At 50.4% G+C, this 12,980-nt stretch overlaps 1 protein-coding gene across 1 annotated transcript in view; it reads right to left on the bottom strand.

Moving 5' to 3' along the window:
• Positions 1 to 12,980, bottom strand: part of DNAH2 (dynein axonemal heavy chain 2) — a 150,159-nt gene that overhangs the window by 122,865 nt on the left and 14,314 nt on the right. Inside the window, exons 3-5 of the mRNA XM_083472428.1 lie at positions 4,689 to 4,783; positions 2,227 to 2,397; positions 628 to 856 (exon numbers count right to left, since the gene is read on the bottom strand). Coding sequence (XP_083328554.1) covers positions 628 to 856; positions 2,227 to 2,397; positions 4,689 to 4,783 — 495 coding nt within the window. The remainder of the gene's footprint in view (positions 1 to 627; positions 857 to 2,226; positions 2,398 to 4,688; positions 4,784 to 12,980) is intronic.

Here is a 12,980-nt window from a genome sequence, read left to right as displayed (position 1 = left end):
ACAGCAGATCCAGCCTCCAAGCAGCACGCCACAGTCGTCACTGCCGGCAATGAATTTCTTGGAGAATAGGATGGCCTTCTAAAACCACGAGCTGTGGTGTAACAGCAACATTCCTCCTGCTCAAAGGAAAAGTGTCAGCAATAGAATATTGAGAAAGGGTGCAACTTCTGGGGGAAACCTCCTCTCATGGCCTAAGAACAGGATGGGTAATGAAATATCAGCAGGAAGAGCTCTGAGGCTGAGAAACTGTGGGCCAGGGACCAATGATGATGCGCATTAGGGAGTGTGAGGTGTACTGAATTCCGCAGATTGATCTGAACTGTCATATAATTTTAGAGTTGGAAGGCACCCAATGGTCATCTAGTCCAATGCAGGAGTCGCAGCTAAAGATCCCTGGCAGCTGGGCATCCAACCTCTGTTTAAAAACCTCCAGTGAAGGAGACTCTGACACCCTCCGGGGTAGACAATCCCACTGCTGAACGGCAATTGCCACCATGCTCAGTTGGAATCTCCTTTCTTGATCTGGCAAATCTTGAGAGGGAGGTCTTAGTTAGAACTCAGTAAAATGGCAAGCCCAGCCCTACATAAAAGTCAGATCCAGGAAGGGAGGAGAGCAGGGAGTCCTACCTGTGAGAGAGGTCATAAAGTGGTAAATTTCTGAGAAAAACTCGTTCTTTATGCTTTCGGGCCAGGTTGACTTGCGAAAGAGCTGGGGGAGATACACGGCGTTGAGATTGCGGATCAAGGAATCTATGTAGGGCTTCCGGACAGTGCCAAACTGGACGACCTCGTGGAAGTTCTCTTCTGTAATCTCTGCGTTCTCTTGGCGGATGAAGTAAGTGAGCTGCTTCTGCTCCTGCGGGGACAATGCTGAGTTAGAGACGGCAGGATCCTCAGCAGAAACTTATCCTAGAGACCTCCAGCTCTGGGATTAGAGCTTCTAAACTGCCCTGAGTCTAGTTTACACATACCGTATTTTTCGCTCTATAAGACGCACTTTCCCCCCTCCAAAAATGAAGGGGAAATGTGTGTGCATCCTATGGAGCAAATGCAGGCTTCAGGCAGCTATCCACAAGCCTTCTGAGCGCAGCGGGAGTTCCTGCAGCCTGAAGCCCAGGGAAGCGGATAGCAGCCTGCAGCCTGAAGCCCGGGGAGCGCAGCGGGAGTTGGCGCTGCGCTCCTCGGGCTTCAGGCAGTTATCCGCAAGACTTCGGGCTCCAAAGGCTTGCAGATAGAAGCCTGTTCTGGGGGCTGGGGTCGGGGGAAGCTCGGGCTCCCCCCGTCCCCAGCCCCGCAAGCCCCGGGAGCAGCGGCGAGCTTGCGCGCAATCTTGCTGCCACTCCTGGACCTGTTCTGGGGGCTGGGGTCGCGGCTGGGGGGGATATTTTTTTCTCCCCCCCCAAATAAAACCCCCTAGGTGCGCCCTATGGTCCGGTGCTCCCTGTGGAGCAAAAAATACGGTATTTTCAGTGCCCAGGACTAGACCATTGGAGCTGATTGATGCCAGAGTGTCTGCTACTGCCCCATAAAACTGCCACATCCGTCCACAGCACAGGTGCCTGCCGCAGAGCCTTGTTCCACAGAGCAGGCAAAATGCCTCCCGAGAATAAATTGGGAGTAGGCAGAGGTTGAGTGGCAGGTTGTCACAAACAAACATGCAACCTTTTGCTTTTAATTAAGAACTGGATTCCCCACTGCTTTTGGGAAACATGAGCCTGGGGATCCAGGGTAATTTAATCTGAGATACAGAACAGCAAAGAGACCAACCTTCAGAAGAAGAAAGGCTGAAACAAAGGTAGCCACCTTACACCCTATGCAGGCAAACACCCTGGGGGCAAGGGATTAGAAAACTCCTGATACAATCTGGCCAGTTGGAAACCTACTAATGAAGTATCAAAGGCTGGAAAGGCCCCACTTATTTAGAGGACCAGGAAAATTCAGGATCAGTGGCCTTTGCTAGATGGGGCCTCCTGGTTCAAAGGCAGTATATCACTGAATACTAGGTGCTGAAGGGCAAGAAGAGGGGAAGAGGGCCAAACTCTGCTAGTGGGCTTCCTGGAAGCATGAGGTTGCCGCCAGGCTAGATGGGTCAGATTCAGCCCCAGGGCAGGGTGCTCTTATGCTTTTGCACTGCAGAGGAAATGGCAAACCTCCCCACATTGTTACCCCTACCAAACACACAGAGGAGCCTCTCAGGTGGTCCGTGACAGACTGAGCCAAACCAACCTGGAATGGCATGACCGGCTCCACTTTCAAGCCGGCAAAGTCGTCAATGTAGAAGACAAGCATCTGCTGGGTGGGGTCCTTCAGAAACTGATCCATGGCGGCCTTGTGGTCCTCTGTCCACATCTCATCTCGGAGGCCAGACAAGGCGATCCGGCTTTCAATGCAGGGTTTCTGAGTGAAAAGGGAAAGAGGCCAAGCTCAAGCAAAGGGAGGCAGAGCGTGCGCATCCGACAGGACGAGCCGCTTGCAGAGACCGCGTTGGATTGCACCGTCTTCCCCCCATCCCACGTGTTTAGGAGCAGGACTGGGAACCATACAAGCCCGGAGCCTGGCCTGCTATTCCATTGCATCAGACTGAGTCTAATGTGTGAGCAGCCACACTAGATGACACCAGTTCATGGAGGTTGAGGCTGTAGTCTCCTCCAGTTTAAAAGCAGCCTGCCTCTGAATCGGAACAAACTAGACGGCATGCAAAAATTGGTGCATGCAATTGTTGTGTCTGATTCTTGTTCTTTAAATAGCAAGTGTTGGAGTGGTGGTGGTGGGGGGGGGTTGCTGATCAGGACAACACCACACAGGGAGGGCGGGGACTCATTCCCTTCCACATCCCAAGAACAGCAGCCACTTCGGGGGCAATTTTCATCAGGACTGTGGGATGCAGGGGGTGGGGGAACGGTGAAAAAACATTTCCCCTCCTGGCATGGTCCTGATCATCCTGCCCTACAGGCTCCTATTTAGGTAACAAAAAAATCAGCCACACATTTCCCATACCATTCAGTTTGGCTCCCCCAGCCCTGCAAGATGCGGGGAGAAGCCTCGCCCCAAAAGCTGTCACTTTCCGCAGTTCAAACCCCCCACCCGACCCCACCCCGACGCAAATGAATCGTGCGAGTCACCAGCGGGGCCTGCCTCGTGAAAACTGGGAGTCCAAGACTCACAATCTTCTTCCGCCTCCCCTTGTTCAGCCAAACCCCCACCGGGGCACTCAAAGAGGGAGAGAGAAGAGGGCTAATTTGTTAAGATGATTGCAAGACAGTCACTCCAGAGAGCTTCCGCAGATCATGGCGCTCAGTCATTAAGGCAACACAGTTCCAGGCGAAGGAAAAGGTAAATGGGGGGGGGAGGGGAGGGAGAGAAAATTAAGGGTAGGAGCAGCGCAGACTGAAAAAGAAGGAAATGGGGAGATGGGCAGTAGCCACTCTTTGGTCCTGGAGAGAGAGAAAAAGTGTATGTATTTTTTTCAAAACGCATTAAGACTTCTTTTTCTCATTCCCAAGAGCTTCTCAAAGAAAAACCTGGGAAATCAGGATCAAATTAGCATAACATCTGGCATGGAAGCATACAGCCAGATGTTCCTAGCCCAAATGTGACAAAATTGTGGAACGTTCCATGCAGGCACCCGCCCGCTCTCTGGTCTCCCGTTCAGGGCGTCTCTGTCGGAGGAAGGATTTGGGCCTCGCAACAGCCGGACGTCACCTGAGTCAGAAAGGCAACACTTCCCTCCTGTAAAGGCATCCTCTCCCTTTGGCACTGACAGCTAGCCAAGTGCAGAAGGGAGTCACATGCAGGGCCAGGAAACTTTGGCACCTGCAGCCTTGGAGAGGGGCAGAAGTCGCCCAGCCAAGGGGGTCTTTCTGCTGGACTGAGACAGCTGCTTCCGTGACAGGGTGCAGTACAGTGGTGCCTCGCAAGACGAACGCCTCGCAAAACGAAAAACTCGCAAGACGAAAGAGTTTTCCGTTTTTGAGTCGTTCCGCAAGACGAATTTCCCTATGGGCTTGCTTCGCAAGAAGAAAGCCCATAGGGAAATCTCCGGGGACCTCTTTTAAAATGCTGGTGGTCAGGAGCAAAGACCAGGTCCGGGGACAATCTGTCCCCCGACCACTTCTGAAGGCGGGGGGGGGGGGGGACAAGGGCTTTTCTTCCCACCCCAGCCTTCAGAAGAGGTCGGGGGATAGACTGTCCCCGGACCTGGTCTGAAGGCAGTTTCCATAGGAACGCATTGATTGATTTTCAATGCATTCCTATGGGAAACTGTGCTTCGCAAGATGAAAAACTCGCAAGAAGAAAAAACTTGCGGAACGAATTAATTTCGTCTTGCGAGGCACCACTGTAGCTGCTTGTCAAGGAACACATCCGAGTCCGGGATAGAGAAACAAGAGGCAGACAGAGAGAAAAGCACCTGATCCATGACTCTTAAACGCTGAGGGCAAAGAGACCTGGAGGTTCAGTCGTTCCCACCACCTGTTTCAGCCTGCACAGACTTCAGCTACGCAGGAGTAGTTTAAAGTTTTCAAGGGTGGCAAGAGCATCAAAAAGACTGGATCACACTCTCTCACACACAAGCACAGTCCTTCAAAAGTGGGTCCAGCTGGGAGCTTCTGGCCACCCTTCCTTTCCCCCCTGCCATGTGAGATCGTCCCTGTGGCAAGGTCACACACACGCCCGGCTTCCCAACTTACCAAATCCGCCTCTTCCTCCACAGGGCTGGGAGGGATAGCCAACTCCTCCTGGCTCTCTTCCTCCATCTCGTACAAGGATACCGAAGTAACATCTCCTAAGAGGAGGGCAAAAGGCAGAGAAGCAGAAATCAAAAGTGCGCCCAAGGAGACTGTGGTATCTTTGGGGCAGACATGGTGCCGGGAGCTCTCGTACCTACGGGACCGCCTCTCCTGGTATCTCCCACAGAGGAACTTAAGGTCCATAAATGGCAACACCCTAGAGGTCCCGGGCACTAAGGAAGTCAGATTAGCCTCAACCAGAGCCAGGGCCTTTTCAGTACTGGCCCTGACTTGGTGGAACGCTCTGTCTCATGAGACCAGGGCCCTGCGGGATCCGATTTCTTTCCGCAGGGCCTGTAAGACAGAGTTGTTCCTCCTGGCCTTTGGCTTAGAATCAATTTGATTCCCTCCCCCTCTTTCTTTTTCCTTTCTCCTCCTGTGATGAGGCTGCATTTTAATGTTTTAATGTTGTATTTTAATCTTTTTTTTTAAAGTTGCATTTCAATCAACTTGTTTTTATTATTGGTTGTTAGCCACGTTGAGCCCAGTCTTGGCTGGGGAGGGCAGGGTATAAATAAATTTTCTTATTATTATTAAAGCTGGCACAGCAGAAGGGATCTACGGGTCTACACACCTTTCCGACACACTCCTCCCTCTCACAGGCCTTGCTTGTACCAGGCAATTAGTTGAGGGCAACTCCTGTTGAATCTCAGAGTCTGAGGGTTCAAGGAGACCACCTAATGCAGAACACACACTTGCCCCCTCTTGAGGAAGGGTCACCCACCCCAGCCCCACACAAACCCACCCGGCCAACCCAAACAGTCATCAGCACAGCTCTGTAGAAAGACACTCACTCAGGAAGTTTAGTAGGGAAGTTTTAGGAGTCCAGGAAGATGGTGGGTTCATCAAGAGATCTGAGAACTCAATCCTACTAGGGAGGGTGAAAGGTTTTTGGGTTTTTTATAAGAGCCAGAGCCAAGATGCATGAGCTCTTGAGAGGACACCTAAGGGCAGAGGTTTCCATCAAGTCAAACCCAAGAAGCCTTACACAGAGTCAGGCCATGGGTTCATCTACCTCTGTACTGTCTACACCAGGGATGTCCAACAGGTCGATTGTGATCTACTGGTAGATCCCTGGGAGGTTTGGGTAGATTGCGGTCGATCGTTGGGTCCCTTTCTTTAGCGTTGCTAAAATCGATTCCAGCCCCGCCCCCTCGGCCCGCCCTCCATTGTTGCACGATCTGCAGAACGGAAGGAGGAGTTAACAATGTAAGGCTGTTAGTTGGTGAGCGGCAGTTCCTCCTTTTCCGCAAAAACCCTTAAAATGGGAGCTTTCCTCCTCCCTAAAAAAAGCTGAACAACTTTGAACCTGAAACCCCCCCCCAAAAAAGTGTGGCTTTCCTCCCCCCCAAAAAAAGGCCAACAACTTTGACCTGAACCCCAAAAAAACAGAGGTAGATCACCGCCAGTTTTTAATTCTCTAAGCAGATTGCAGTCTCTTGGGAGCTGGCCATCCCTGGTCTGCACTAACTGGCAGTCACTCTGTCGAGAGAAGAACACAAGGGGCAAGAAGGTCTGTGAAAGAGCATGGCCCTCAGGACCGAAAGAATAAGAAGACATGCTGTGTCACTGGGCAGTGGCTCTAGATCATTAGCAGAAGCATCACCCCCATGTTCCACAGGGCATTAAGAACAACACCCAGACGCCATCCAGCGTGATGGTGATCAGAAACATCCTCCTAAGAGGCAGTTTGTGCAGACCTGACACGTCTTCTCAAGAAGTTGGTGGCCGTCCATAAAAATGTAAGAAAAATCTGCTGGATCAGGCCCGAGGCCCATCTAGTCCAGCGTTCTGTTCTCCTTTTTTTTATATAAAATATTTATTAAATTTTCACAAATTATATAAACAAACACAACAATTCAAACAAACACACATACAAAAAAAAGCATAATTTCAAATCCTTATTTTCTTAAAACTTACTTCCCCGACCTCCTCATACCTTCCCTTTCTGCATTCCAATTTCAAATATTCAGTTCAGCAAATCCTCACCCTTACTATTAAGTAATTATTAACCTTTCTTTTCTCTTATCTTAATCTTTACAGCTGTAATCCATTTAATTTCTAAAACCGCATCATTCTAACACTCATTAATTTTACAATGTTTCTTAAGATAGTTCTTAAATTTCTTCCAATCTTCTTCCGCCGTCTCTTTCCCCTGGTCTCGGATTCTGCCAGTCATTTCTGCCAATCCCATATAGTCTATCACCTTTGTCTGCCATTCTTCCAGAGTGGGTAGATCTTGTGTCTTCCAATACTTTGCGATAAGTATTCTTGTTGCTGTTGTAGCATACATAAAGAATGTTCTGTCTTTCTTTGGCACCAATTGGCCGACAATGCCCAGGAGAAAGGCCTCTGGTTTCTTCAGGAAGGTATATTTAAATACCTTTTTCATTTCATTATATATCATTTCCCAGAAAGCCTTGATCTTTGGGCATGTCCACCAAAGGTGAAAAAAAGTACCGCATTCTGTTCTCACAGTAGCCAACCAAATGCCTGTGGAAAACCTGCAAGCAGGAGTCAAGCACAAAAACTCTCTTTCCTCCTCTGGTTTCTGGCAACCAGCATCTGGAAGTATTGAGGCCTCCAACTTCAATAGTCGTGGGGGTATGTATTCAAGATATATCAGAGTGGTTGCCAAGGCTCCTCCATGCCACCGGCTCCTGCAGGCTCCTGCTGACGTTCCACACAGGAACACAGCCAGTAGAAATACTGAATGGACCTCCAAAGACTGTAAGTCTTGAAAGCCTGATCAAGAGAGCTTAACTTTAAATCCTGTAGGGGAGGGAGGCAAAAGTCCAGGGATGAGTGCTGAGCCAAGTATACAGGGCAAGACCACGTGGGGAAGAGGGAGGGTGCAGGAGGTGGTGCCCGTGATTTTGCAGAGAAACATTTGAAATTGCAACACCCAGAGAATCCAAAATCGATATACTAACACAAAGGGTTAAAACAGCATCTTAAAAAGCAGAGACATCACCTTGCCAACAAAGGTCCGTATAGTTAAAGCTATGGTTTTCCCAGGAGTGATGTATGGAAATGAGAGCTGGACCATAAAGAAGGCTGATCGCCAAAGAATTGATGCTTTTGAATTCTGGTGCTGGAGGAGACTCTTGAGAGTCCCATGGACTGCAAGAAGATCAAACCTCTCCATTCTGAAATCAGCCCTGAGTGCTCACTGGAAGGACAGATCCTGAAGCTGAGGCTCCAAGACTTTGGCCACCTCATGAGAAGAGAAGACTCCCTGGAAAAGACCCTGATGTTGGGAAAGATGGAGGGCACAAGGAGAAGGGGACGAAAGAGGACGAGATGGTTGGACAGTGTTCTTGAAGCTACAAACATGAGTCTGACCAAACTGCAGGAGGCAGTGGAAGAGAGGAGTGCCTGGCGTGCTCTGGTCCATGGAGTCATGAAGAGTTGGACACGACTAAACAACGAAACAACGAAACACAAAGAGTCAATGGGAAACTGAGAGAATGGACTCAAAAACCTACTATGGGAAGATAGGTATGATCTGAGACCTGGTGGGATGAGACACGACTGGAATATGGAATATTGCTCAAAAGGAACAAACCAATCCGAGAGGGAGAGAACAGTAGCTTTACATGTAAATAATAAATACAGCTGTGCAGAAATCCATGGATCAGTCTTGTTGAAAGCACCTGGGTAAGAAGAGAGGAGAAGAAACCAAAGTGAGAGTGTTGTGGCAACATCCTGCAAGCCACCCAACTAACCGGAGGGCAAGGGTGTTGTTTTCCTGGAAGAGATCACAAAGCTTTCGCACGAGGCAAACTGTGGCAGAGACGAGGAGCTTGCAACCATCCGGACACCTGCTGAATGTCTAAATCTGCACTACAAATGCAACGTCCAATAAAATCTTGACTTCCTCAGCTGACAACATCGTTCCTCAGAAGGTGAAGCAAGGAGCAAAGGGGGGGGGGTGTCCTGCTATCCTGGAGTTAATCCTGACCAACGGAGAAGAACGATTTGATGAACTGGAAGTGGCAGGAACCTTGGGGGAAAGTGACCGTGTCATCTTTGAATTTATGATAGCGAGGGATGTGAAAACTGAGCGGAGTCATCCGCAGAAAGCTGATTTTAATGAGCTCGGGGGAAAGTTGGTGAGGTGCGTGGCCAGGGATTCTGAAAGAGGAAAGGAGTCCAAGAGGGATGAGAGATTCTGGAAAGTGAAAAGTTGATGGTTCAATCACTAGACCGGCCGATAGCTCAGTCGGTAGAGCATGAGAGTCTTATTCTCAGGGTTGTGGGTTCAAGCCCCATCTGGGACAGAACATTCCTGCATCGTAGGGGGCAGGGCTAGATGATACTAGAAGTCACTTCCAACTCTATGATTTGATTATTCTATTTCAGTGAGAAAGGGGGAAATGGGAGAAGTCTAAAGAAGTCGGTGTGGTTGCTCAGAGATATTTACTGGCCAGCTTTCAAAGCCGGCTCCACTCTGAGTAAGAGCAACACTGGGTGCACCCACACTGTCCAGCTCATGAGTTTGGATTTGATATCCCGCTTTATCACTACCCTAAGGAGTCTCAAAGCGGCTAACAATCTCCTTTTCCCTTCCTCCCCCACAACAAACACTCTGTGAGGTGAGTGAGGCTGAGAGACTTCAGAGAAGTGTGACTGGCCCAAGGTCACCCAGCAGCTGCAGGTGGAGGAGCGGGGAATCGAACCCGGTTCACCAGATTACAAGTCCACCGCTCTTAACCACTACACCACACTGGCTCTGCACCCTTTTCTATGTTGAAATAGGAATTTGGAATACGGTGTGCATTTGGAATACGGTGCGCAGTTTGCAGCACTGTATTTCAAGGACGGCCATTCGCCAGGGGTGTTGTGGTTGCATCTTGCACTGAGAAGTGGGATTTGAGTAGATGACCTCCTAGGTCACTCCCGGCTCCATGACACCCAAGTGCGCCGCAACCACATAGCAAGGGCAGAGCAGAAGTGTGAACGACTCGTGCCAAGGAAGGTACGAAGCGCTCAGGGCCACAGGCACAGTCAGTCCTTCCCAATCCAGCTATTTACGGCAACTGGCCCCTGGCCAAAAGCAAACGCCGCCCACAGAGAGATTCCAAGGGCAACTTGGTAGACTGCAGCTCCCCACGGTCCCAGAGGCCCCACAGAAAATAAGGAGGCGAAGGAAATAAATTCATAAGCAGGCGGCGTGCTGAAAACCAAAGGGCCATCGAGAATGCAGTCGGCATCAAACTGAAAGACATTTGGAGATTGCAGGCAGCTAGGCTGGGCGGTCTGAGAGGTGCACCCCAAGACCCCCTCGCAATAGCACGCAAAGATCAGCGGGGAGGGGCTGCACACCTCTTGAACCACACGTTGCTTCATTCACACACAACCCGCGATCGCTGTCAGGCCCATCCTAGGGAATAAGGCTTTGTTCTCCGATGCAGATCAAGGCAGCTGTCACAGAATTCCAAAAAAGCTTCTGTTTATATATTAAAAACACTTTTTTTAAAAAAAGTAATAATACTTGGTTGCGTTTTGCCTAAAGGCTTAGAAGGCAGATGGGATCTGAGTGGCACTTGCAGGTGTCTGCATTCAGCACAAGTGTTCGAGCTTCCCTCTCTCCAGCTCCTGCCCCACCAATACCACGTTCCAAGCTCAGCGAGACCCACCCATGGGTGTAATTGCAATCAGGGAAAGGGAGGGGCGCATTGTTCCAAATTGCAAGGAGGAAGATCTAATTATTTCTCCGTGGCGCAGCTCATTTCTTGGCCTGCAGAAGGGTCCTGGTTCAGTCCCGGGCTTCTCCAGGTGAGGCTGGGAAAAGCTCACGCCTGAAACCCTGCAAGGCTGCTGCTAAGGCAGGGCAGGGCAGCCTTGCTTCTTCCAATCCAGGGTCCGGCAGGAACTTTGGACTACAACTCCCATCACCCACTGAGCACCAGCTAGGGCTGATTTGAGCTGTGGTCCAAAACATCTGGAAAAGGCCAAGTTGGAAAAAAGCTGGTGTGGGCGATGCTGAGTTAGACCAATGGCAACATCCCATAGTCACTGCAGGGGGAGGGGACAGCACAGGTCACTAGCATTTTTCCCCACATGGAAAAAACACCCCCCACCACCCCATGTTCCCACCCATTTAAAGTCAACAGGTATCCAGTTGTTCATATATTTAAACGTTCAAATAACGTTGGTGTTTTGCAATGGGGGAGGTTTTCCCCCCAAGAAAATGGGGGGGATGAGCTTCCTATGGGTCACCCAGCACCTGCCAACCTCCAGCATGAGACAACATGATGATAAGAGTGTTGGACTAGGAACTGGGAGAGACCAGGTTTCGAAACCCCACTCAGCCATGCAGCTCACTGGGCGACTTTGAGCCAGCCACTGCCTCTCTGTGTCTAACCTACCTCGCAGAGTTGCTGTGGGGATTAAATGAGGAGGGGGAGAGCTATGGGTACCCCCTTGAGCTCCTTGGAGGGAAAGGTGGGATAGAAATGCAATAATAAAAGCCTCACACAGCGCCGTCTCGCCGCTTGGGGCCTCCCTGGCCTCAAAACTATGGCCTTGAAACAAGGATGGGTTTAGGAGGCCCAGTAAAGGTAAAGGTAAAGGGACCCCTGACCATTAGGTCCAGTCGTGGCCGACTCTGGGGTTGTGGCGCTCATCTCGCTTTACTGGCCGAGGGAGCCGGCATACAGCTTCCGGGTCATGTGGCCAGCAGGACTAAGCCGCTTCTGGCGAACCAGAACAGCGCACGGAAACGCCGTTTACCTTCCCACCAGAGCGGTACCTATTTATCTACTTGCACTTTGACGTGCTTTTGAACTGCTAGGTTGGCAGGAGCAGGGACCGAGCAATGGGAGCTCACCCCGTCGCAGGGATTTGAACCGCCGACCTTCTGATCAGCAAGTCCTAGGCTCTGTGGTTTAACCCACAGCACCACCCGAGGCCCAGTTAGGCTGCCCTAAAAATGGCTGTTTTCCTCACAGTCGATGGTCGACTAGAGATAAGTGCTCCTCCGAACTCACAGGCCTCTCGTCGGCAACACAAAGCAGGCAGCCGTCTCCTTGGCTGGGCCTTTGCAGGCTCAGCTTTTATTATTATTATTATTATTATTATTATTAATACGCCACCCATCTGGTTGGGTTTTCCCAGCCACTCTTTAAAGCTGGCTGAAGTGACTCTATTTTAAAGCACAGCTCTGGAACCCAGTTGGGTGGACTCTAGCTGAGTGCAACGGCCATCTGCAGGCATCCACGTGCTACAAGAACCCAGCTTGTTCTGGCAGATCCCCTTCGGGTTTTGCATCTTTAGAGGAGCTGCTCAAAACATGAAGGTCTCCACTGGAAGTCCATCCCAGGCTCTCCAGACCCGCTACGCCCTCCAAGAAAGCAAAGAGGTCTCTTGGCATAGGAACACTCGGTGGCAGCGGTGCTTCTGGGAAGGCCCCAACTGCTCTGGGAGAGAGCTTTGAGGAACCAGAGACACACTCACAACACTCCTTGCAGCCAGCCAAGAACACCGCGCCTGACACTTAAGAGCTGTTGCCTGGGAGATGGAGCATGCTTGCTCTCTCCTGCTCTGGAGGGTAGGACTCGAACTGACAGCTTCCAGTTACAAGGAAGGCGATTCCGACTCAACATCAGGAAGAACTTTCTGATGGCAAGAGCTGTTCGACAGTGGAGCGGACCCCCTCTCAGAGGTTCTCAAACAGAGGTTGGAAGGTAACCTGTCTTGGATGAAATAAAAAAATTCCTTCCAGTAGCACCTTAAAGACCAACTAAGTTAGTTCTTGGTATGAGCTTTCGTGTGCATGCACACTTCTTCAGATACACTGAAACAGAAGTTGCCAGATCCTTCTATATAGTGAGAAGGTGGGGAGGGGTATTACTCAGAAGGACGGTGGGAATGGGTGTAATTGCAATCAGGGAAATCAGGGAAATCGCAATCCCATTCCCACCACCCTTCTGAGTAATACCCCTCCCCACCTTCTCACTACAGTGGTGCCTCGCAAGACGAAAAGAATCCGTTCCGCGATTCTCGTCGTCTAGCGGTTTTTTCGTCTTGCGAAGCAAGCCCATTGATTAGCGCTACAGCGGTCTAGCGGCTTTCCCTGATCAGCTGTTAAGCGGGTTTTTCAGCGGAACAGCTGATAGGCGGCTTAGGAAAAGGGGGGGAGCGAAAAAAACCCGCGGGGACTCGCAAGATTTTTTCGTCTTGCGAAGC

This window comes from Podarcis liolepis, assembly GCF_965112155.1.
Source record: "Podarcis liolepis genome assembly, chromosome: 13".
NCBI classification, from domain to species: Eukaryota; Metazoa; Chordata; class Lepidosauria; order Squamata; family Lacertidae; genus Podarcis; species Podarcis liolepis.
Note: the sequence above shows the minus strand (reverse complement) of the source record. Positions and strands in the feature narration are given on the sequence as shown.